General features: G+C 42.8%; 1 protein-coding gene across 3 annotated transcripts in view; it reads left to right on the forward strand.

Moving 5' to 3' along the window:
* Positions 1-26346, forward strand: part of LOC134353817 (excitatory amino acid transporter 2-like) — a 241391-nt gene extending 215045 nt beyond the window's left edge. For all 3 annotated transcript variants that reach the window (XM_063062245.1, XM_063062248.1, XM_063062247.1), the window contains 3 exons: positions 3356-3490; positions 16556-16784; positions 20662-26346. In XM_063062245.1, the coding sequence (XP_062918315.1) occupies positions 3356-3490; positions 16556-16784; positions 20662-20736 (439 nt within the window). In that variant the 3' untranslated portion in view covers positions 20737-26346. The remainder of the gene's footprint in view (positions 1-3355; positions 3491-16555; positions 16785-20661) is intronic.
* The last annotated feature ends 216 nt before the right edge of the window (positions 26347-26562 follow it).

Here is a 26562-nt window from a genome sequence, read left to right on the forward strand (position 1 = left end):
GTGGACGCTGTTGTGAGGGCTCAAGGGATCGAGTGAGGGGGGAGGTTTAACAGGCTAGGACTTTTGGGAGCATAGGAGAATGAGAGGTGATCTTACAGGGGTGTATAAAATCATGAGAGGCTCTCTGTAGATGGGGTTAACGCAGAGGGTGTTTTTCCCAGGGTTGGGGAATTAGGAACTCGAGGGTGTAGATTTAAGCTGAGAGGGGAGAGGTTCAATACAAACCTGAGTGGCATTATTTTTCATCTAGATGCTGGTCCCTATGTGAAATGAGCTGCCACAGGAAGTGATTGAGGCAGATTAAGGTTCAAGGGTCATTTATTATCAAAGTATGTATGCAGTATACACCTCTGAGATTCATCTTCCCCAGATAGCAATGAAACAAAGAAAACCATGGAAGCTGTTCAAAGAAAAACATCAACCCCACCCCCTTGTGCACAAAAAAATCCAAATCGGGCAAATGGTAACAAGAGCATCAACTCCCCGCTCTCCTGACCACCTGCAAAGAACAAACAAGTTATGCAAACAGCAGCAAGAAAGCATGAGTGAAAACACAGAATATAAAATCGAGAGAGTCCACGTGAGCTACAATCCAGTCCATAAACCGCAGACCCAGAACTCTGGTACCATCCTCTAACAGCATCGAGGAGAAAGAGAGACCTTTTGGACACAGGGACCTTCCCTCTGTAGCACCGAGCGAGAGGGAGAGAGGGCGAACATCACACACATGTGCCTTCCTCCATTCCAACTTTCCAACAGTTCAAAGACACTTGGGCAGATATGTGGATATAAAATGTTTAGAGGAATATGGAGCAAATGTGTACAAAGGGGACTAGCTTGATTTTGATTGGTGTAGATTGGTTAGTCCAAAGGACCTTTCACTCTTTGATTTAATTGCTCTTTTGTAAGCTCCTTTAGGGTAGAGCATCAGCCTACAGTTCGTTCAGAGAACTGATACTGAACATAGATTAACAAAAGGCTTGGGGGAAGAAATTTTCTCATAACCACAGCACCATTTTTGCTAGTGGTTGTTATCTGACAGACAGTTACTAACTGTAACTGAGAGTCAGGCTGCTAGAAATGTTTGTTTCTTTACAAATGATCTTAATTAGCAAGTCACTGCTGACTGAGGAAGCTTTTGGATTATGTGGAGAGATGCCTTGGTATAGGAACACAGTAAAAGAGAGAGTAGACTGTTCAGCCCTCAAACCTGATTCATCATTCAACATTATAGTGTTATCTTTAACCCCAACGACTTCTTCCTGTCCTGTCTCCATTTTTCTGGATTCCATTAATGTCCAGAAAACTGAGTTTAGAATGAACTCAGTGATTGCATGAGAGAACAGGCAGGTTCACGAAAGGAAAGGTTTAGGTTCAGGCTCAAGTTTTATTGCTATGGGCATCCATAAATTTTAAGTGCTAAGAAAACTCAAAGATTCAAAGTACATTTATTTATTATCAAAGTACGTATGCAGTATACAACCCTGAGATTCATCACCCGCAAACAGCCACAAAACAAACCATGGTATCCGTTCAAAGAAAATCATCAAACCCCAAATGCACAAAAAAAAACAAATCGTGCAAATGGCAAAAATAAAAATGAATGAGAAAATACAGAATACAAAACACCAAATGAGAAATCATCAAAACCGTCAAAGCATATTCATTTCTGCTCAGATCAGCTTCAATCAAGTGCTTTGGTGTTTAACTTCAGACCACAGAGCCAGTCCTTTGCCAATCAAAAATTGCACCAAAAAAAACAACAAAAAAGGAGCGAGCAGAAACTAGAAAATGAGCTGTGCTTTTTGCAACAACAGCACAATTTGTTACAAACATAAATTAGATCAGTTTAAATTAACATAAATTATACATTGGCAACATTGCAAAGTAAACAAAAATAATCGTGATGGCATTATAAACACGAGAAAGACAGCAGATGCTGGAAATCCAGAGCGACACACACAAAATGCAGAAGGAAATCAGTAGGTCAGGCAGCATCCACAAAGTGAATAAATAGTTGACGTTTTGGGCTGAGGCCCTTCTCCAGGACTGAGCAAAAAGGGGGAAGATGCTAGAATAAAGAGGTGGGGGGAGGGGAAGGAGGATAGCTAGAAGGTGTTAAGTGAAGCCAGGCAGGTGGGAAAGGTCAAGGGCTGGAGAAGAAGCAATCTGATAGAGAGTGGAGCATAGGAGAGAGGGGAGAAGGAGGGGACCCAGGGGAAGTGGTAGGCAGGAGAGAAGAGGTGAAAGGCCAGAGTGGGAAATACAGGGAGAGGGGTGGGGAAGGGAATTTTTTTTTACCAGAAGGAGAAATCGATATTTATACCGTCAGGTTTGAGACTACCAAGATGGAATATAGGGTGTTACTCTTCCACCCTGAGGGTGGCCTTAACTTAGCACAAAAGGAGGCCGTGGGCTAACATGTCAGAACAGGAATGGAAATGGGAAGTAAAATGTAGAACCACTGGGAAATTCTGCTTGTGATGATTGGAGTGGAGGTGCTCGACATTAGTGCACATTGAGAGAAATATAGTCTGAGATGGAATTAGCGTTTTTCAGGTTGGTTGAGGAACCTGATGGCATCAGGTCTGAAGTGTTGTTGAACATAGCTGAGAGGGATATAGGTCAAATGCAGGTTTATGGGACTAGCTCAGGTGGACAACTTGGTGGGCATGGATGAGTTGGGTCCACGCTAGATAACTCTATGAATCTTGGACTCCAATTCCAAAAATCCGCCAGTTGTTGTGTGAAGACATTTCACCTCAGCTCTGTCTTAAACGGCAGGGTTTGAGGAGGAGCATCCAACAGCATAGTGTGGTAATATTTGGGTCCTTGCTCTGTTGGTGAAATGAAGCGGGGGAAGGACATATAAGGGTCAGATGCAAAAACATCTGTGGTTGGAAACCATGGTAGAAAGCAGGGTGAGGTACTGAACTGAGGCCATGGAAGTATTTATCTGAGATGAACCATTCGGAACTATCAATCATAATGCAGACTCTAGAGAGGTCAATAGCTAGAGTAAGAGTGAAGCAGTTTTGTAACAATAAAAAGATTGTCAGCAAATAGAGAATCTTGACTCAGTAAAGGTGGAGGAACCGCAAAATATTTCCAAGACTTGACGGTGAGAATCTAGGAGGACAACTGTCAGGTGGTGGTGTCCCCGTACTTTTCCTGGCCTTTTCCTTATCACTGGTAAAGGTGGTGGGTTTGGAAACCACTGTCTCCGTGAGGTTGCTGCAGTGCATCCTGTAGATAGTAGCACCATCTGCCGCTACTCTGCAGAGACCAGGACACCAGTGAACAAAGCGCATGGCTGCCTCTGATAAACAGACTCTCATTTATGATTGTTTTGCAGTTTGACAGCAACCTTGGCCAGCATTGGAGCCGCCAGCATTCCCAGTGCAGGACTGGTCACCATGCTGCTGATTCTCACCGCTGTTGGACTCCCCACACAAGATATCAGCCTGCTCGTCGCCGTGGACTGGCTGCTGTAAGTAAAACTATCCCTATTGAAAGTCCTTTGGGTAAGTTTCTTTTGCCCTGAATTTCATTCCAAAACTTGGGCCTCTTCACTTGGGAAAAAAATTGAACCAATCCCTGCAGATAAGTTAACAAATTTCATGTCACATGCCAGTGATAATAAACCTGATTCTGATTCTGACTCTGAGATGACAGAAATCTGAAATAAAAACAACTGCTGAGGGGAAAACTCAGCAGGTCAGGCATCATATCTGGAAAGAATCAATGTTTTGGGTCTGTGACCCTTTGTAAAACTGGGAAAGAGAGAAATACAGGTTAGTTTTGGTGGATTAGAACAGCGGTCCCCATGCAAAGCATGCGCTACCGGGCCACGAGGAAACGATATGATTTGGCGATATGAGTCAGCTGCACCTTTTCTCATTCCCTGCCATGCCCACTGTTGAGCTTGAACACAAGCGAGGTCATTGCCCGCACGTCATCCATGTCAGCGCGGGAAGGAGATCAACTCCTCGAGCTTGCAAATGACAGCGGGCTGGAAAGTATGTTTGACATAATATCTCTGCCGGCATTCTGTATCAAAATCAAGGCTAAATATCCTGAGATAGTCAGGAAAGAACTGAAAACGTTGCTTCCATTTCCAACATATCTCTGCAATGAATGAAATGAAAACTAAATTGCGGAATAGACTGGACATAAGGAACTCCCTTCGAGTATCGCTGTCTCCCATCACCCCTCGATGGGACCGTCTTGTTGCAGGGAAACAAGCCCAGGGCTCCCACTGATTCAGTGATATTGGTGTGTTGCAATGATTTTATATGTTCATACGGGGAAAATATGTGCTGTGTGTTTAATATCCAAACGATGCTTAAAATGTTACTGATAGAACCATAAAAACAATTACAGCACGGAAACAGGCCATCTCGGCCCTTCTAGTCCATGCCGAACGCTACTCTCGCCTAGTCCCACCGACCTGCACTCAGTCCATAACCCTCCATTCCTTTCCTGTCCATATACCCATCCAATTTTTCTTTAAATGATAATATCGAACCTGCCTCTACCACTTCTACTGAAAGTTCATTCAATACTTACTTCAAGCTCCCCTGTCCTCCCCTGATATTTGACTTATCACTATATTCATGTGAGGAAAATATGCGCTGTGTGTTTAATATTAAATTCATTAGATAAATCCTTTTAGAAATGAAATTGAGTGTATTAGCCACTTATCATCGATATTCCGGTTGTGATTCACCCCCCCGCCCCCCGCCGCGAACAGAATCTGCAAAAATGATTTGTAGAAAAAAATCATACACGCATGCGCACTGGTGCCCGCGCATGGCTTCATGGTCATTGTAGTCTTTCTTGGGGTAAACCCAGCGTATTTGACTGCTACTCTTGTTCGTTGGCAACCCTACCACCACCACCCCCCCCCCCGCCCCCTGGTCGGCCGGTCTGCAAGAATATCGTCAATATGAAACCGGTCTGCAGTGCGAAAAAGGTTGGGGACCCCTGGATTAGAAGATAGTGGAGGGATTGTAGAACAAAGGGAATGTACTTGATAGGATGAATCAAAATGGCTCAATGGGGTGGTTTAACTTCAAGAATTGAATAGTAGGATAGTGTTCATGGGTTCGTGGACTGTTCAGAAATCTGATGACAGAGGGGGAAAAAGCTGAATTCTTGGCTTGGGTCTTCAGGCTCCTGTACCTTCTCTCCAATGGTAGCAATGAGAAGAAGGCATGTCCTGGATGGTGAGGGTCTTTGGTGATAGATGCTGCCTCTTTGAGGAATCGTGACTTGAAGATGTTCTCAATTTTCTGCAGGCCACCTTGTGGATTTAGTTACTTGTGGATTGGATGAAACCTCAGTGGGTTTGTTGTTTTGTGGGCCTATCAAGTGGAGGAAGTAGTGGCAATATATACTGTCCCAGTGCTTTACTGGAACAGCCTGGAGCCTCTCCTGGGACAGTGGTCTGTTCACTGTGTTGCTCAGTGGATGCTCTCCTCCTTTCTCATAGAAGTAAGCCGATCTCTCCTGTCACATACCCCGTGATGGGTTAAAGATCCAGCAGAAATGGAGAACACCTTGGAGTCCAGTATTGTTATTATCTAATAGTATTTATTAGTAACTACGCAATACAGTAATATAAATCAGATATATCAAACAGGTTAGCAATGATTATATATAAGTAAATGTGGAAATATATGAAAACCAAGCTTCTTCAAGTCTAGGGGTAAATAGATACAGTCTTACGATGGTGAGTAAAGTTCAGTTTGTGGTATTGAGTTGAGTAGTAATGGAGAGAGAGAGAGGAGAGATCTGAGTCTTCAGGTGAGCTGACACCGTCGATCTTCCCGTTGTCCTCCAAAATCCTTTAGAAGTCACCGACGGGGACCACAGCAAAGGGGACTGTTTTTCTGTGGTGGAATCATCAACCCAGGCGAGGGTTGGACACACAAATAACTCCCCACCGGTCACGCCTTTTTCACACTGCGAGAGCCACTGATCGATCCGTCTGATCGATCCTCCAAAACCCACTTTTTCTGTGGGCACAACAATGCCCATTCAGTGTCCAAAACCATGTGTCTGAGGTCTATCATCTGACCTTCTATTTATCTCACCATGCTGAGTACCAACTGTCTTTCAAACAGCCCCTCCCTTCTCTGTCTGTAAGAACGTACAAGCAGGTGATATCCTTGTAGAAAGTATAAACAAACTGTGAGCAGTCTTTGTCTCTCTCTCTCTTTTTAACAAAGTGTTTGTGTTAAATAACTCTCTCTCTCTCTTTTCAAAAGTACAGTTCATAGGGGTAATTCAGGACCCCGTCACATCTCCCCATAACCGTCCACTGGTTAGGGAGATGATACCTTGACTGCATCTCTAAAGCATAGCGAACTGTTGGGGCCGACGCATGATGGCACCACCAGTCGGAGTAAGTTGCCCTGACAAAGCTGCAATGAGAGTAGGAGTTAAATAGCCCAGTACATGTGGGCATTGACCAAGCAGTCCTCGTGGAAGAGACAGTTATAGGTTACAATGGGCAAAGGGAGGATTAGGAACGCTTACCTCACTTGGGAACAGTTCCGAGTCAACTAATTCCTTTGGCGGAATTATATCCTTATCAACCTCTGGGAATCTCCTCTTGCTCATGGCTCTAGCTCAGGGGTCCCCAGCCTTTTTCGTACTGCAGACCGGTTTCATATTGACAATATTCTTGCGGACTGGCCGACCCGGGGGGGTGGGGGGGTAGGGTAGGGTTGCCAACGTACCAGAGTAACAGTCAAATACGTTGGGTTTACCCCCGAAAAGACTACAATGACCATGAAGCCTTGCGCGGGCACCAGTGCGCATGCGTAACTTTGCGTATGTGTTTACGTGCCGATTTCTTAAAAATTGTTTTTGCCGAGTTGGCGGCGGCGGTGGGGTGTGTTAATCACGACCGGAATATAGGTGATAAGTGGCTAATACACTCAATTTCGTTTCTGAAAGGCTTTATCTAACGAATTTAATATTAAACACACAGCGCATATTTTCCTAGCACGAATATAGCGATAAGACAATTATCAGGGGAGGACAGCGGAGTTTGAAGTGTTGAACGAACTTCCAGTAGAAGTGGTAGAGGCAGGTTCGATATTATCATTCAAAGAAAAATTGGATAGCTATATGGACAGGAAAGGAATGGAGGGTTATGGGCTGAGTGCAGGTCGGTGGGACTAAGTGAGAGTAGCGTTCGGCACGGACTAGAAGGGGCGAGATCGCCTGTTTCCATGCCGTAATTGTTACATGGTTATATAAGTCACTTATAATAGCACTGTGGCGACCCACTTTCTGACACCCACGAACCGGCTCACGAAACAGCGCGCGCAGGCAGAGGGCGGGCAGCAAAAAAGGAGGGGAACGGGAAGGCTTTAAAGCGGGCCGCGAAGTTTGAATAAACCTCTTTCATCGCAACTCCAACTCACCGACTCCGTGTGGTTATTCTAGCGCTGTGTGTAGCACATCGCTACAGCATCATAATATTTTAAGTAACGTTTGGATATCAAACACATTGCGCATATTTTCCTCGTATGAACATATAAGATCATTGCAACGCACCAATATCGCTGAATCAGTGGGAGCCCTGGGCTTGTTTTCCTGCAACAAGACGGTCCTATCGAGGGGTGATGGGAGACAGTGACACTCAAAGGGGGGTCCTTATGTCCAGTCTATTCCGCAATTTAGTTTTCGTTGCGTTCATTGCAGAGATATGTTGGAAATGGAAGCAACGTTTTCAGTGCTTTCCTGACTATCTCAGGATATTTAGCCTTGACTTTGATCTGGAATGCCAGCAGAGATGTTATGTCAAACATACTTTTCAGCCCGTCGTCATTTGCAAGCTCATGGAGTTGATCTCCTTCCCACACTGACATGGATGATGCGCGGGTAATGACCTCGCATGTGTTCAAGCTCAACAGTGGGTGTGACAGGGAATGAGGGAAGGTGCATCTGATTCCTATCGCCAAATCATATCGTTTCCTCGCGGCCCGGTAGCGCATGCCTTGCGGCCCGGTGGTTGGGGACCGCTGCTCTAGCTTCAGTCTAGCGCCAACCCATACCTTAATCCTAACTAACACTTACTCTCTACACCTACACACACAACATCCACCCAAAAGCAGCAAAGCACCTCAAACTGCTTCCTCCTGCCACCCTGAACGACAAATGTAGGATCACTAGGCACAATTCAGACTGATATGGACAGACTTTAAAATAAATTAGAATCGTCAGTCGAAGTGTTACTGAGACTCCAACCCCTCATATCACTGAGCATTACTCAATCATTAACTATCCCTGGAGACTTCCGGTAGCGCTCATGGAGTGAAGTCGCGTTCTTGACTCGCTCCATTACCTCTGAGTTTTTTCTCTCTATGGTCAGCTATACTTTAATTAACTATTAAGGCATCAATTTTTACAATACTTTGAATTAAACTGAATTCTCTGACAATTGGATGGAACTTAGATCTGCTATGTCTAAGAACGGGAAAGACGGCAAGGATGGTAAACCTCCGGTTAAACCGAAAGCTACGGATCTCCCTCCGACTGAATCACCGGTGACTTTGGAAGCTATATCGGAGTTAATTCAGAGGGAAATTTCAACCTCTGTTAGGGAGATGATTCGTACAGAAATTATGGGCTTTGTTAAAGACCTGATTCATACGGAAATCTCAACTAAGTTCCAGAAAATTGCCGATTTAATTGATAAGATGCAAACATGTATTGCGGAACATCAGTCGGCTATATCTGGTCTTCAAAAATCCGCGCAACAAAGTGAGCTTAAGATGGGGAAAGTCGAAGAAACAATTAATGTAATGAAGAAGAAACTTGACTTTTTGACTTTTAAAAACTCTGACTTGGAATCTAGAATGCGACGGCAGAATTTACGAATGATTGGCGTCAGGGAAGCCGTGGAAGCTAACAACCCTATGAAATATTTCTCCCAACTTTTAAAAGATGCATTCCCTACTGTATTTCCTGACCAACCACCGCTACTGGATCGTGTTCACAGAATCCCATCATACTCGTCTAGGTCAGATAGACCTAGGCATGTTATCTTACGTTTTCATTACTTTCAAGATAAGGAGAGACTGTTTCGATTCGCTCGATCTAAAGGTTTCATTGATTTTTCGGATCTTAAGTTCCGATTCGTGGAAGATTTCAGTAAACCAATCTGGGACCAACGGGTCCGTTACAGATCCGTGATGTCGGAATTCTATAAGATGGATTTAAGACCAGCGCTGCTGTACCCTGCACGTCTAAGGATTCGCATGTTAGATGGAGCTCTTCGTTTTTTTGATTCTCCATCGGATGCCCAGAGCTATCTGGATCAACTTTCATCTTCAACATCTTAATTGCCTTTTTTTAATTTTCTCCGTTGATCGGAGGCTGTGAATTGGTTGGTTTTAACTTTTCTGTGCCCTATTTGGGCAGAAAAGTTTACTTTCGATTTCTTAATATGGCTGCTAAACTTTCTTTTTAACTGCGTCATTTCTTTCTTTTCCCAGGGGATTCTGGGTGGTTACTTCCCTTTTGTCATCTTACGTATTTCCTGTGCGGCCTTAAATTTTGTAGTTTTTTTTAAATTTTATTCTGTTTTGCTTTTTATAATCATTTTATGTTAATAATCCTATTTTTTTTGTTGCTGTGTCTATTCATGAGTTTGAGGTTTATTGTGGTTTTTTTTAATATATACTTTCCGGCTTTTGTTCTGTTCTGTGTGTATTTTAATTGAGCTAACTTTTTTTTTATTTATTTTTTTTACTGTTTTACAATTAGCTGATCCTTTTCATATTTATACCTTTTTTTTAGGGAGCGTATACCGGAAGTCATGGGGGTAGTTTTAGCGCTTGCTTCTTTCTGGCGGGTCTGCTTTAGATTTCGCCTTGGGGTCCTGGGGTGGGGGGCGGTGGGAGGGGCTTCACGTTTTAGTTTGTTTCTCTTTGGGCTATATACATTATTGAAGTATTGGTTACGTCCTTTTCCCCGGTATCTTTTGTATGTTCTGTTTCCTCTCCGGGTCTGTGGGTCGCGCCTATTGTCAATCCTCTTTGTTATGGGTTGACTTTAGGATTTATGGAGTCTATTATTAATTTTGTCTCCTGGAATACTAATGGTCTTAATCATCCTATTAAAAGGAAAAAAGTTTTTAAAGTGTTCCGGAGACTTAAAGCACAAATTTTATTTTTACAAGAGACCCATGTACGGAGGGGGGACAGACTACGTTTTTTCAAATTTTGGAAGGGACAACAATTTCATTCGAACTCCAATGCTAAGATTCGAGGCGTCTCTATCTTTATAGACTCCTCAGTTACTTTTATACAACAGGATATTATCTCTGATCCGAATGGTAGATTTTTATTGGTTAGTGGTTTATTATTTAATAAAAAAGTAGTTTTGGTTAATGTTTATGCTCCTAATATGGATTGTCCGGAATTTTATAAATCATTGTTTGATCAGTTTCCGAATTTGAACGAGTTTTCATTGATTTGGGGCGGAGATCTTAATACCTGTTTATCTCCAGCTTTGGACCGTTCGGCTCCTTTACGGACTTTACCTAATAAATCTGCAAATTTGATTAATTTTTTCCTTTCTGATTCTGGGTCGACGGACATTTGGCGTTTTCTGCATCCTCAGGAAAAAGATTTTTCCTTCTTTTCACATGTTCATCATTCCTATTCAAGAATTGATTATTTTTTCATTGATTCTCGTCTCATTTCTTCAGTGATTAAATGTGATTATGATTCTATAACCATTTCGGATCATGCTCCACTTAAGCTTTCTATTAAAATTATGGCCAATATACCAAACAATAGACAATGGCGTTTTAATTCGCTGTTGCTTCAGGACTCGGACTTTGTTAATTTTATGAATGAACAGATTGAGCTTTTTTTTACAATTAACTATACAGAAGATATTTCGGTTAACACTCTTTGGGACACTTTTAAAGCCTATATTCGGGGTCAGATTATTTCGTATTCCGTTGCTTTGAGGAAGAAACAGAAGCAGGAGGAGATGGTAATTGTGGACAAGATTAAAGAAATTGATAAGAAATATGTTATGGCTCCTTCTGAGGAGCTATACAAACAAAGAACTGAACTTCAAATGGAACACAGTTTACTACTCTCGTCCTCGATTGTAAACCAATTAAAGAAAACAAGAAGTGATTTTTATGTTCACAGTGATAAAATTGGCAAGCTGCTGGCTAATCAATTGAAATCTAATTATGTTAAATCTCAAATCAATCAGATTTATAACCAAAATGATCGATTGATATTGGATCATGTGGGGATTAATCAAACCTTTTGTGATTTTTATTCTTCTTTATACCAATCAGAGTCTCCTCGAGATTCTAAATATATGAATGATTTTTTAGATAAGTTAGACTTCCCTCTGATTTCACAGGATATGTCTTCTTTATTAGATACTTCCATTACAATGGATGAGATTAAGAATGTTATTTTTTCTATGAATCTGGGGAAAGCTCCTGGCCCTGATGGGTTTACCGTTGAATTTTATAAATGTTTTGCTTCTTTATTGATTCCTTGGCTCTATAAGGTTTTTGAGGCTTCTTTGAAACTTGGTAAACTTCCGGAATCTTTTAATAGAGCATCAATTTCTTTAATACTAAAGAAGGATAAAGACCCTGCTCAATGTGCATCTTATAGACCAATATCTTTATTAAATGTTGATTCTAAAGTTTTTTCTAAGTTATTAGCAAATAGACTAGAAAAAGTACTTCCTTCTATTATTTCGGAAGACCAAACGGGTTTTATTAAAGGTCGTTACTCTTTTTATAATATTCGTACATTGTTAAATATCGTTTATACTCCCTCACAAAATGTTCCTGAGTGTGTTATTTCTTTAGATGCCGAGAAAGCTTTTGATAGAGTAGAATGGCCTTATTTATTTAAGGTGCTTGAAATGTTTAATTTTAGCTTGAAATTTATATCCTGGATTAAACTGTTATATTACTCCCCTGTAGCCTCGGTTCGTACTAACTCCTTAAACTCACCTTTTTTTCCTCTCTTTCGTGGTACTCGACAAGGCTGTCCTCTTAGTCCCCTATTATTTGATATTGCATTAGAACCTCTTGCAATTGCTATTCGAGAATCTTTAAATATTACTGGGATAACTCGGGGATTAAAGTCCCATAAATTATCACTCTATGCTGATGATTTACTTTTATATATTTCTAATCCTGAGAGATCCATTCCTGCTGTTTTAGAGTTATTAGCACAATTTGGTCTTTTCTCAGGTTATAAATTAAATCTTAGTAAGAGTGAACTTTTTCCGATTAATAAACATCTTCCCTTATATTATAAATTTCCATTTAAATTGATTAATAATTACTTTTCATATCTTGGGATTAAAATTACTTGTAAACATAAAGATTTATTTAAGACTAACTTTTTACCATTAATAGACCATATTACTCAACTTTCATCTAAATGGTTTCCCTTATATTTAACTTTGATTGGTCGTATTAATGCAGTTAAGATGTTTTTTTTGCCAAAATTTTTATATGTGTTTCAGGCATTACCAATTTTCGTTCCTAAATCTTTTTTTGATAAAGTTGACTCTAAAATTTCTTCATTTATTTGGCAGAACAAGAATCCGAGACTGGGTAAAATACATTTACAGAAAGCTAAGAGAGATGGAGGTTTAGCATTACCTAACTTTAGATTTTATTATTGGGCTATTAATATTCGACATATGAAATTTTGGTTACTTGATCGGGACATACTATTTATTCCTAAATGGGTAGCATTGGAATTACAATCTGTTCAGGGTTATACACTTGGTTCTATTTTAGGTTCCTCTCTTCCTTTTGATTCGAAACGTCTTAAGCAGGTCTCTAACCCGATAGTTAAATATGCTTTGCGCATTTGGTTTCAATTCAGAAAATTTTTTGATCTTAATCAATTCGGGTTAGCGATTCCTATTTTAGGTAACATATTTTTTCCTCCCTCTTTTACGGATCGCGCTTTTCAAACTTGGAAGACTAAGGGTATTTTACGGTTTTTGGATTTATTTTTAGATGGTTCCCTTATGTCTTTTGAACAATTATCTAACAAATATAACTTATCAAGAATACATTTTTTTAGATATTTACAAGTTAGAAATTTCCTAAGTACTATACTTACTTCCTTTCCAATGCTTCCTCCTATATATATTTTAGATTCGATAATTAACCTTAATCCATGTCAGAAAGGTGCATCGGCTATGATTTATAATATTATTATGAAACTTAGGAAAGCTCCATTTGATAAGATTAGGGTAGATTGGGAACAGGAATTGGGGCTTACCATTTCTGTGGATGATTGGGGGCAGATTTTACAATTAGTTAATACTTCCTCTATTTGTGCTAAACATTCCCTAATTCAATTTAAAGTGGTTCATAGAGCACATATGTCCAAAGATAAGTTAGCGCGTTTTTACTCGCATATTAATCCTTTCTGTGATAGATGTTCGGGGCAGATAGCCTCTTTAACTCATATGTTTTGGTCTTGCCCTACTTTGGAAACTTTTTGGAGAGATATTTTCAATATTATTTCTAAGGTATTAAATATAGATATCTCTCCTCACCCTATTACTGCTATCTTTGGACTACCTAAAATTTCTAGTAATCTTTCCCCTTCAGCCCGTAGAATGATTGCATTTCTTACTTTAATGGCGAAAAGATGTATTTTACAACATTGGAAAGAGCTTAATGCTCCAACTACCTTTTTTTGGTTTTCTCAGACGATTTTATGTTTGAATCTGGAGAAAATTAGAAGTAACCTTTATGATTCTTCATTTAAATTTGAACAGATTTGGGGACCTTTTATTCGATATTTTCATTTAATGTAATATTTACCCTTCTTGTTTTCTCTTCACTGTTTTAATGGAGGTCGGGATTGAGGACGTGATTTTAAGTTTAACTCTGTTTGGTTTCAAGTTAGCCCATTGCTTTGCTTTGCTTTTAGTTAGTTGCACGGTGGGTTTTTTTTTTTGGGGTTTTTTTTTTCTTTTTTTCCATTGATATATATAAAATCTAGTATACTATTATGTTATCTTGGTTTCTTATGCTTAAATTACATTGTTTGTAGTATTTTCTTTTTGGTATTGTTATCTTTTGGAATTTTATTATACTTTAACATTGTATTAATGTTTATATGGTTTACCTTTTTTGTATACTTACTCAATAAAAAGATTTAAAGAGAGAGAGAGAGAACTATCCCTGGTCCCATTCATCACTGACACTCTGAACAGCAAATCTGCCAGAGAAGGAATAGCAACCCAGTTTTCAAGTGTTTAAACTCTGCATGTCAGCAGAGTTCGATGTTCATGCCAGAAGAAGCTACCCATTTTCATTCCACTTCCCATTCCCATTCCGATGTGTCAGTCCATGGCCACCTCTACTGTCGTGATGAGGTCACACTCAGGTTGGAGGAACAAGACCTTATATTCCATCTGGGTAGCCTCCAACCTGATGGCATGAACATCGATTTCTCAAACTTCTGGTAATGCCCCCCCCGTCCCCACCATTTCCCATCCCCTTTTCCCTCTCTCACCTTATCTTCTTGCCTGCCTATCGACTCCCTCCGGTGCTCCTCCCCCTTTTTCTTTCTTCCAGGGCCTTCTGTCCTCTCCTATCAGACTCCCCCTTCTCCAGCCCTGTATCTCTTTCACCAATCAACTTCCCAGCTCTTTACTTCACCCCTCCCCCTCCCAGTTTCACCCATCACCTGGTGATTCTCTCTCCCCTCCCCCCACCTTTTAAATCTACTCCTCAGCTTTTTTTCTCCAGTCCTGCTGAAGGGTCTCAGCCTGAAACACCGACTGTACTTTTTTTCCATAGATGCTGCTTGGCCTGCTGAGTTCCTCCGGTATTTTGTGTGTGTTTCTTGGATCCTTACAACAGCCCGCTAGCTTTGTGGTCATCATTAACGAACAATGAGCTTTCAGAAAATACCGGGTGACTACAGAATATATAGTAAACTCTGAAAGAGGGGCAGGCAGTCACCTTGTGTAGAACCCTCAATTGCCCATCACCTGGTCGTGCAAATGCCCACATTGGCCAGGCCCTGAAGCAAACTAACCAGGGGATATCCCACTAACCTATCCCCGCCCCCTCTGCATCAGGTGACCAAAATTCAGGAGCCTGGGGCAGAAGTGCCTGAAGAACCTAAAGAGTAGACACTTCAAATATTCAAATAGCGGCTGTAGCCTTTCACACTCCGCTTACTCATGGTACACTGGCTCCTCCTGGAAAGAATTTGCTTCTTAAGGCTGATTTATACTTGAGCGTCAAATGTATGCCATAGGTATGGCGTAGCTGTGAACCCTACACTGTATCTACGCTGAACCCTATGCCGTAGCCTAACGCGCACCTCTCCCAAAATATAACTATGTGTCGCGGCGACGTAGACCGCAACAACTGTGATTGGTCTGCTTGGTAACATCGCATTTCCTCCTACGCTGCAATAGCTTCCCATTGGCCGACTGAAGGGCAGGGAAGGAACTCTGGCTGCAATGCTTTCCATAAAGCTTTACAGACCTCCGAAATGATGGAGGACCCTGTGCTTGACGCCAGTTTGTAGCTAGCCACTACAGCCTGTTGACTTCCACCCAAAGCTAAAACTCGAATGGTGATCGCCAGTCTCTGAGTATACTGTGTATACACTGATGCGAAATGGTTGGAGACGATGAACTAAATTGTCAAATCTACCTGCCGACATCCGAAAAGATTTGAAATGCATTTCCTCGTCCATGTCTGTCAGTGGCCAAACAAGCACAGAAAATTCACCCTCCTTCAGTTTTAGTGGCCATTGTTTGAAGTTTGAGTTTCTTCGTGTTGAGTTTCAACACAAAGAAACTCAACACAGTGGCATAGAAACCCCACCACCAACTAGTGTTTAGGCGGTGAATTGCAGAGAGATGCAGACACACCAATGCACAAGTATAAATGCTCACAACGGCGTAGCCCACTTGCATAGGCTATGGTGCAAGCTAGTACGCACAAGTATAAATCAGCCTTTAGTCCTCCAACAGTCTGCAAACCATATTGAATGGTTTGCTCTTCAAAGGGAAATTTCTAAGATAATAGGGCTGAGTTTTCCGAAAGGGATTAGAGAGACTTCCTTCTTCCTAATGTTGCTGGACATTCTTTAAAAGTTCCAGTAACTTCTGAGGAGCATTTATAGCAGGTCTGTTAATCAAAATACTAAGTCAGACAGTTGTATTATTATGTGTAAACTAACTGGTCCCTTACCTGCATTACCATAGTGCCTACACTTCAGCAGTACATTTGGATGTTTTGAAGTCCTGAAAAGCAACACAGAATTTAATCTTTTTGCCTCAACTCTACTTTCCTGTAGTGACCTCTCATCCCTTGATTCCTTTTATATCCAAAAATCTATCAATTTCTGTTGGAGCTCAAAGCACTTCACGACAAGAGGTTCCAGCAGAGATGCTACCAGCCCTGGGTTTCCTCAGGCTTGGTTGCCATAGTAACTGGAAAGCGAGAAAGGCTGACCGTGCCTTGTTGACCGTTATATTGCAGGGACAGGATGAGGACCTCAGTGAATGTTGTCGGTGACTCATTCGGGGCTGGCATCGTCTACCACCTGTCGAAGGAAGAGCTGGCAAACATCGATGCCCAGCATGCCTTGCTCGAGGATGGGAGGTTGCCCAAAACATTGTTTGTGAATGAAGGCATGAAGACCCACCATGAGAACAACTCTAGCCAGCCCAATTACTCAGACAACTCTGTCCAGGCAGAAGAGGACAAGGTATATTTCACATATACAGATATCGAGACCTGCATTTAACAACGCCTGCTTGTTTCCAGTTATCTCCATTTCCTGCTGTTGTTGTAGTGGTCACTGTATACCCCAACAGTCACTGTGGCTAGAACATTGGTAGAGTTGGCAAAGGTAGTGGTACAATACTCTGGCCTGTTGACCTATTCCAGAGGACACACTTTAAGGCTGCAGCACTTAAAGCTTTTTGAAAAAGGCTTGTGAAAATTTATAGGTGAAATGTATTTAGATTAAAGTATTTTTATGCCAATTAATGTAAATTATGCCACTTAATTTATTGAGATGTTTGTATATATTTAACGCTGGAAGCTTTCACACAGCAAGGAAGGAGAGGTAAATTGCAACAGATTTAATAAGGGGAGTTCGTATCTAAGAAGGCTTTGGGCCAATTCAACGCTTCCTGCCTCTTGCCTCTACTTCACAAGGTGTCCATAGCAGGAGGTAGTCACTTAACTGTTAGCCTGAGTGCATTAGTGATGAAGAGAGTACGTGGTGTTGGAAGCTATGGTCGTCAGACACTGATGGAGCGGAGATCATGGACCATAGTCTCACTATAGGCAGTGGAGGTTTTGATTGTAAATGGTGATGGAGGTTAGTGGTGTGGGTGAGAGGGGCGGAGTTGGAGGGTTGCAAAGAAGTAGGAGTAGTGGAGTTGATCAGTGGGTTGGGTGGAGGTGATGCATTTGGAGAAGGGGTTGGGGTTGGTTGAAGAGGGAGTTGGGTGACCAATTTGGGGTGTTGGGTGATAGAGGGTCAAGATGATTGAGGGTGACGGGTGACTGTGGGAGATGAACAATCTCTGAGGGATTAGCAGTATTGGGTAATGTGGTGTTGGGTGATAGGGGTGTTTGGTGAAGGGTTAGGGAGTTCATCAGGGATTGGGAGGGTACTTAGGGTTATTGGCTAATGGGAGTTTGGTGTGCTGAGCGATTGGATGATTGTCTGATTGGGGATGGAGGGGTCAGGATGTTGGTCGACTGGGGGAGCTGGGTGATGGGCAAGGGAGTGCATTTGGTTATTGGTGATGAGGCTGCAGAGAATAAGAAATCAAGATAAGTGCTGTAGTTAGGGAGGGCAGGGCTGAGCCTGTGGGTGTGTGTGGGGAGTGCTGGTTGATGAATGGGGCTGCAATGACTTTAGAAGGAGGTCAGCTGTGTCTGGTCAGGCAATGCAGTCAGGCCAATTCCAGTGATCTGGGGCTGGAGGACAAGGTATTGGTGATTGGACTGAGAGTAACTCTGTATCTAACAGCCCTGCGGCTAACTGAATCTAGAGTCTCCTATATCCTGCAGTATGAATCTATGTGAGACAAGTATAGGTACCAGCAAGGGGTCAGAGATTTCATGACCTGCCCATATGAAGCGCCGTTCGCCCGCCTGGTCTTTTGGGGTACAGAGACACTACGTACATATAAATCATGCTCATCACATTTGTTCTGTTAATATACATGTAATGTAAACAGTTGCATGATGCCATCTTTTCTGTCCCTGCATTTTATCTGCTGCATGTCTGTAATGCACTAATGCACGTAACTCTCCTGTAATGTCTCCTGTCCTTCTGTCTCTTGTGGGGTGCTGGGACTTTGGGGTATACATTCTGGCACGGGAGGGGTGCGTCAATGCGATACAAGCTGCAAGAGGAGCAGGTTGCTACTTGCAGCCAAGAGAAATTCAAAGCATTTTATTTTCTGGTGAATTAAACTCAAATCTACTTCAGCTCAATTCTTCCTTTTCATACAGATAACTCTGAGAAATGACTGAGGGAGTTTATAATAATAGCACACAGCCTTCCCCAACCCATCCTCAGAAGATGAGACTGGCTTCAGTGTGTCAAACCTAAACCAATTCCAGAGTTCAGTTCCACGGCAAGGTTTGGGTTACTGCTCTGTGCCTTGTCACTGAGATCTTCCTTCACCTCACCTCATCAAAGTTGCTCAACTTTAAGCCATCTTGTTCCCTTACAAAATGACGCACGCCTGAAAAGATCGATTTCTTTCTGAGTCTAATGTGAGCAATTTGCAACACAATGGAGGCTGAGCAACACACACCTTGAGGAGCGTTCAGAGATGAATCTATGGAGGGGAATAAACAGTTGATATTTTGGGTGGAGACCCTTCATCAGGACCAGTACGTCGACTGTTTATTCTGCCCCATACTGTAAATGCTGGCTGATCCGGTGAGTTCCTCCAGCATCTCTGAATGCTCCTCAAGGTTTCCAGCATCTGCAGAATCTCTTGTGACAATGGAACGGGAGTCAACATCCTTAGAAGTACAAACTTTCAAAACCCCCTCCTCATTAATGATGATGTGAGTCACCTCCCAGTCACTGGATAGGTGTGAGGGACTAGGCAGTGTCTCCCTAAGCAGGTAGTCACCTAGGTCTCAGCAAGCAGAAACACAAAAAGGCAACAACTTGAACTGGACCAACCTGGATCTAGTTGGCCCTGACAACATGAATAGTGGCTTACCTAACCTGTCGTCCCGCACAATATCTTACACAGAAATCAGTTCACCACATAATCCTGGATATGTGTAGAATAGGAGCAGGACCTTTGTACCATTTTGACCAAAATATAAATCCTTCAGAGACCTGTAGACCTTCACATCGAGAGCCTTACACTTCTTATTATTTGCTTTATATAACTTTTAGTCTCCCAGTCTGCCCTCCTAGGTTACAAAATGTCAGGTCAATATCCATTGCTGGTTTCTGTTTCTACCGCTCTCACAAGCAGCCACCATTCCATTCAAGTGACCATTATAGTTAAGATCAACAGAAGTGCATATAGCTTGATTAAGTCTTGCTTCAGTCTCCTCTGTTCTAAAGAAAACAGCTGCAGCTCAAGCAATCTTTCATTCCAGCTAAAATTCACGAGATTTGGTAATATCCTTATAACCCTCCCACGTTCTTCCTTCACTGGACTGACTAGAAGTACTCAAGCTGTGTGTGTTTTTAGATTCCATGCTTTGCCCAATAAAGAAAAGAAAATCCCCTAATACTCCTTATCCACTGAAATTACCTGTCCCACTACCTTCAGGAATGTGCAGATATTTTTTCCCCCTCTCAGGATTCTACTCTTAACAATCTATTAACTTGTTAGTCCTTCCTTTTCTGGCTGCTGAGTTGCAGTAGGATTGGGCCTGATCCTTATAACCTGAGGAAACTGCAGAAATCTATGTAATCAAAACCTTCCAGAAACGAATTTCATAGCTTCAAACAAAGTCCTATGATTACTGTACAGTTCAAGAATGATGGATACCCTCATGTTTGGTCAGCCGAGTTCTTCAGTTCCATGTCCTGAAGGACATTCTTTCCAAACTGTTGATTGCCCAGCCTAGTCGATAAGGCCCACTATCTGAGGAGGTGAGAATGGTCAGTGTTCCATGAATGTAAGAGGTAGAAAAGGTAGTAGAGTGAGGTGGATTTGAGTTTCTTTGAAGAGCTGTTCTAAAGGGTAATGAAAGGGGAGGAGATTCAGAAACCTGAACAGGCATTTTTTTTTTGGGTGAGGGTGATTCATACATCCCTCCATTCCTAACCAAGCATTGGTAGAGATGGGAGTGATGTATGATGATTGGCTTATCCATGTTACACTGTTGCCCCAAATCACCTCTAGCCCCGTAGTTTTGATGTTGAAACTGCTGGGGTAATGAACAGAAGTCAATCTGGCCCTCAAGCCTTCTCCTCTGTAATCTTCCCAATGGTGGGAGAGTAGAGAGTGTCTCCTCAAAAGGAAGGGGTTTCCTTTGAATGCTTTGAGTTTGTCCTCACTCTCTTGGCTTCTGTATTTCTTGCTGTTTCCTATGCTTTGCTCCCTTGAGTTAGACTTCCCTCGTAATTACTTCCCCAGGTAACCATGGCTAACAATGGCACAGCTGCCAACTACACAATTGTTGAGGAAGAACCTTGGAACCGGGAGAGCTGAGGAGAGTGGGGAAAACCCGATCCCATCACCTACGTGCCCCCATCACCCCTCTCTTCCCTCCCCTCCAACTCCTGAAGCTTGCTTCTGCTGAAACCGTTTATCTGAAAGGAAAAAAAAGCAAACAATAACATGTTTAAAAAAAACTTCTTTCGTACTTTTATGTAAATGTGGTTAGTGCAAGGTCCAAGTAGAGAGCTGGTGAAGGGGACACCTGGGGTTTTTACCAGTTACTGTGTAGTTCTTTACAGGTTTTCACACAGTCATTCAAGAAAGAGGAAGGAGAGGGAAAGGAGCCCATTTGGAAGAAGGAAGTTTGCAAAGCTAAGCACAAGAACTGCACCAGCCCAGGCACGATGTTTGTGCCTCACCCTGCCTGAGAGTAACATGGGTTGCCTGTGTTGTTAGGGAAGGTAATTACATTGTCGAGCATCCAGGCTTTATCCCCCTTCTATTTGCTCTGTTGGATCTTGCCAACTTGTATTGCAATTAAGCACATGATTTTCACCTGACTGGTTGGTGGCCATTCTCAGGGAAGTGATCTGGTTTAATGAGTGACACACTGCCATTAGTAAGATCCGCAAGTGCGTTAGTCCAGTGATGTACTCCCCGGCTCCGCTCCCCTCAGAGGAAATACAGATCCCTCACCCTCCACTCTGGGAAATGTGCCTCAATGCAGTAGGGTCAGCTGACAGGCAAAGCCAAAGACCTGCTCATGGTACAAGGCTCAGAAATGCAGGGTGTGGGTCAGTGCCTGACACTCAGCCAGCAAGGTGGAAAATAATCTCCACCCTTCCAGCCTTAGAGCAACGGCAATCCCCTTCGTGTCTCGAATCCCTACACGTTCAGAAACCACAGGGGAAGTACCAGAAAATTTGCACTAGCTTCCTTCCTTTTGGGCTCCCCTTGGACCTATAGACGTAGGAGCAGAAGTCTACTCGGCCATTTGATCATGGCCAGTTTATCCCCCCTCTCAACCCCATTCTCTTGCCTTCTCCCCATAAACTTTGACACCCTTAATAGGGAGCCAAGAGGGACAGAGTTTAACCTTCCAGCAGCAGGAGCAAGGCCGGAGGAAAGTGAGAAAGACACTCGTGCACCCGTAAGCCCAGCCTTTCCTTTGCTTCCAGTGGTCCAAGTATCCTGCCCACACTCCGTCATCTCTTGGGACAAGAAGGAGCTGGCCTCCCCCCTCACGGCTGAAGATCATTCGCTATTCGCTCAAACTTGGTGGCTTCTGCAAGGCCATCGCCAAAGTTGGTGATGGGGGTGGGGGGAAGTGGTTGTGGGCATTGCTTTCGGAGTGACCCCTGAGTAACCTTTGAACGGCATGAGCCAGACTCCCGTTCAAGTCCCCAGCAGAGCAGAGTTCTCTGGTGACCCTGTTGTTGAGTTGTCCAAACAGTAACCCCTGGGGAACAAAGATGTGTTGGTGGCAGATTCCACACCAACCCAATATCTTGTGTCTATCTTATCCAAACAGATCCCTAAGTCAAAGTCACGGATGAGTTTACTGTCATAGGCACTTGGGCATGTATGCGCGGGTGCAATGAAAAACCTACCCACAGCGTTCTTGATCGCTGACTGGAAGCTTAGGTGCCTCCTGTTGGAAGCCTGACCCACAACTGGTGATCCAGTTTGGCTAAGGTCTGAGTTACCTTCACAGGTTGGGGAAGGGAGGTGAATCCTTTGTTACCTGTAAACCCTTCCCACTTGACTCCTCATCCCTTGCAATAACAGCAGGCAACATGTGGCCCCCGACCCCAAGAAGGGTAAAGGTGCCATTCTCAACTGTGAATGTTTTATTATTGATAGAGTCTGTCGGCACTGGGTAGAATGATGTGGAGTTAATGTTCACAGGCCCCAGACACTGCCTTTGACTTTAAGCACCATGGACAAGCACAAGTCTTCTGTCAAACCTTTTCTCTCTGCCAGTTCCCATGTCTCACAGTTCACAAGAGTGCCAAATGATACCCAATGTCCGATTGAAATACAAAGGAAGGTATCCAGTTCGGGAATCTCTTCTGCCGACATCCTTGGCAAATGCAGACACAAGGATCCCAGAAGTTGATTCTCCCTGAGCAGGGTAACCCTCATATGCAGGAGGGTGGATTGTGAATTTTTATTTCAAAGGTCATTCATCTTGTGGAACAGGGAAGACTATATTACAGTCTGTGCATTTAGATTTCGAAGCCCTCTGCTGAGAGATTTCACAGATGGAAGAACCTCCCAGATACTAATCCCTTAAGCAAATTAGAATTTGCTTTATGGATGGTTCATGCTGTTCAGTGTTAACTGGTTTGCTACTTTCTCAGAGTGTCTCCTTGAGCTGTTTCATTACTGTGGACTATAATTAAATTTTGTACTTGTGTCTAACGTAAACTTTGCATGATATTTAGTACACATACTACTTTGAAGCAATCGGGTGACACTGGGTGTTAATTGTTCTTAGTTTTTATGCCATAATTTTTATATGTTCTTGTAACCTTTTAACTTCAGCTTTCCAAATCCTTAAAAGAATTCTGTATGCCTTTTGATAGTTAAAGTTTTGCAGGTGTAGGAAGTGTGTGTGTGTGTGTGTGTGTGTGTGTGTGTGTGTGTTTGTGTGTGATTAAAAACAGTCATTGGATTGAAATATGCAATACACTGGATTACACAGCCATGAGAGATTGGAAGATGAGAAGATTTTTGACTCGTGTCGTGAATTATTCCCATTGCTGAATAGCACATTTCTGTCCTCGTGGATAGTTTGATGGAAACACTGCTGCAGCCCACTCCACGGTTGGATAGGAACCATATGCCAGCTGGGCTGGACTGGGAGTGGTGTTGGTTGCTTGGATGACTTGCCAAGTATAAATGGGGCAAACTAGCCAAGAATAATGTGGAACACTAACATTTTTGGAGCAGGAGGGGAGAGCATTGTCAAATCAATAACAAATTGGCAGATGGGATAAAAGTCATGCAGTGAAGAAATGTGCAGCGGTCAAGTATATCTTCCAATCTGATGTACTGTCCCTACAAAAGCTTTCACTTCCAGCCATGTCACACAGCTTCCTAGCCTCCTCCTCCCCCATCGCTCCCTGTATCCTGCCCCTCTGCCTCCTGCCCTTCTCTGATCTCCAGCAAACTTTTAGAGAATGAATTAAGCAAAAACAGGTATCTTAAATGAAGGCAGGAGAGACAGGAAATACTCAACAGGTCAGGCAGCATGCGTGGAGGGAGGAACCAATCAAAGGTCGTTGACCCGAGACATTAACTCAGCTTCTCTCTCCGCAGATGCTGACTGACACGCTGAGTGTCTCCTGACATACTATGATAATTTATTCAATTAAAAACTAATTTGCAAAGGATCTCTGCAAGTGATTTAGATGATGCTCTGGTGCTTGTCAACCCAGGGTTCCAGACCACTGCTAGAAATGCCTCCGAGTTTAACCTGCGGGCTTGGCTTTCCCCTTACTAATGAACCGGAGGATTGAAGAGTTTCCACCCGGGGTGTCAGAGCAGCTGCAGAACACTTGCTGGTGCAGTTTCCATAGCAATCTTTAGTATCCTTCAGGTGCTTATGTACCATGTTGCTGTGAAGAAGCACCATGCTGGGCTGATCTGCAATCTGTTTCAAAGAAAATGATGTAATAGTCCCAGGCTTTGATCCAAACTGCTGGCACAGAGCATTCATACAGTTCTGAGCAAACTTCTTAGGGGTTGGTGGTTCTGTTTTTATTATGGAAGTCTTGCTTCCCTCTCCTTGGGATGTGGCCTCATGTTGTGATGCTCTCAGGATCTTAGTGGAGTACAACTCAGTGTCCAAGAAGGACTTGCTCCAGTCCACCTGGCTGCAGATCCCTCTTTTACTTTAAGTATTGCATGAAGCACTTATCTACTCAACAGCCAGTTATTCCATTCCATTGGAGTCCTCTTTCTGGTAGCTTTGGTGAAGTAAAGGGACATTTCTCAGAATATGACAGGTTTAGACTTGCTGGAGGTAGGAACTGCAATCCTGGACCTGCTTACTGTTCATTGGTTCAGATAACCAATGCGTCCTTTGGGCTGGAATTTCTACAGAGAGCTCTATCTCAGATCCCCAACACAACTGTTTAAGAAAGAATAGGTTATTCCACCTGGCGTGCCTACCTCCCAATTCAGTAAGTTGCCTTTTTTTTCCACTTCAGTCCCACACTCCTACACTAGCCCCACATCCAGAAGTCTCTCAATCTCTGTCTTGAGAGCTGAAAGAAGCGATATCCTCTGGTTGATGAAATCTTTGCTCCCTCTCCCAAATCGCCAAGCCTTTATTTTAGAACTGTGACCCCTGGTTCCTTACACCTCAGCCTGAGAAAACAATATTCTTCCATCTATTCTCTAACACTTGTAAGAATGTGTATTTATTAAACAAATCAACTCTCATTCCTCTAACTTCTGTATTATCTCTTCTCATGGGACTAAAACCTCCATCCTACCTATCTGGAAATCAATCTGGTGAAACTTTGTTGCTCTTCCTTTCTGGCAAGTATATCCTTCCTTGTTTAGGGAGGCCAGAACTGTCTACAATATTTAACATTAAGCAGACACAGAGCACTTATGGGTTCAACAGTACTAAAGCTGAACACATTTCTGGAGGTTTTGAGTCAGCACCTCCCACCTTCCTAACACATCTATTTTGGGAGTGCTCTAACTAACTTCTGGAAATTCTGCAGTCTGGATGAATCTTGTCGCTTGGTCTAATGTTTTTTCTCTTATTTCCTGTCACTTTTTCTTAACAAACCCATTAAATCTACCAGCAAGAAAAATAAACCATTCTGCATCTGTCATGGAACACTGGGACTGGCCATTCCATGCACATCTTCAGCTGTCAGCTTCCCCCTTTCCTCCTTCTTTTCACCCCCTCCCTCACTCCCTCTTTTCTCCCCTCCATCCTCACCCACGGCACTCCGCTCTCCTCATCCCGTTCCTTCTCCCCTGTTCCTTCCATCCTTGCCACACTGCTTCTTCTCCTCTCTCTTCATCTTGACCCATTCTTCTCCTCCACCCTTGGTCTTCAGTTCTTCTCCCCTCCCCTGCCATTGTCCCATCCTTTTGCCAGTTTCTCTTCCTCTTCTCTCCAGTCTCTCCTTTCCACTTCTCCACTCTCCTTTCCTCACCCCAGCATGTCACATCCTCTGCATTTTCTAACCTCTTGACCCATTTCTCCCATTCTTCCCCCCCATCCTTTCCCATTCTCTCCTTCTCAGTCCCCCCGCATTGCCCATTCCCTACAGGTGAACTCCCCTTTGCTGTCAGTACAGTGTCTCAGTGTTGGCAGACCAACAGATTGAGCTTCTCTCTATACTCACTAGATCATGGGTTGAAGTGAATGGGACATGGAGACATGGTTAGAACTAATTTCCTCGGTTAAACATCTCTGTTTTTAGTTGTTTTAATATGAAAGATTTTCAAATTTTTTGTACTCTGTCGTCATTTTTGTCTGTGTTGAGAGTCTTGTCGATAAACCTGCATTCTTTATGTATCAAAGGGCAGAGACACAACTGGATTATTTCACACTGTGCTGTATTTTTGGTGTTATATAAGTTTACAGAAAAGTCTAATAAATGTTTATTGGCACTTCGGTTTGAAGAATGAGATTCAGTGTTTTTCTTTAATTCCTGTTCTTGCAATACATTTCTGGCATGCATTCCATCCATTGGGGGGCGGGGGGAGGGATAAAAAAAACCAAAATCAACGTAAGATGCAGATGCCAGAAACCTGATAAAAAACACAGAACAGATGAATACTCAACTGGCCGGACAGCAACTGCAGAGAAAGAAACGTTTCAGGCTGGAGACCCTTCAAAGG

The sequence above is a fragment of the Mobula hypostoma genome, chromosome 11 (assembly GCF_963921235.1).
Source record: "Mobula hypostoma chromosome 11, sMobHyp1.1, whole genome shotgun sequence".
Lineage (NCBI taxonomy): Eukaryota > Metazoa > Chordata > Chondrichthyes > Myliobatiformes > Myliobatidae > Mobula > Mobula hypostoma.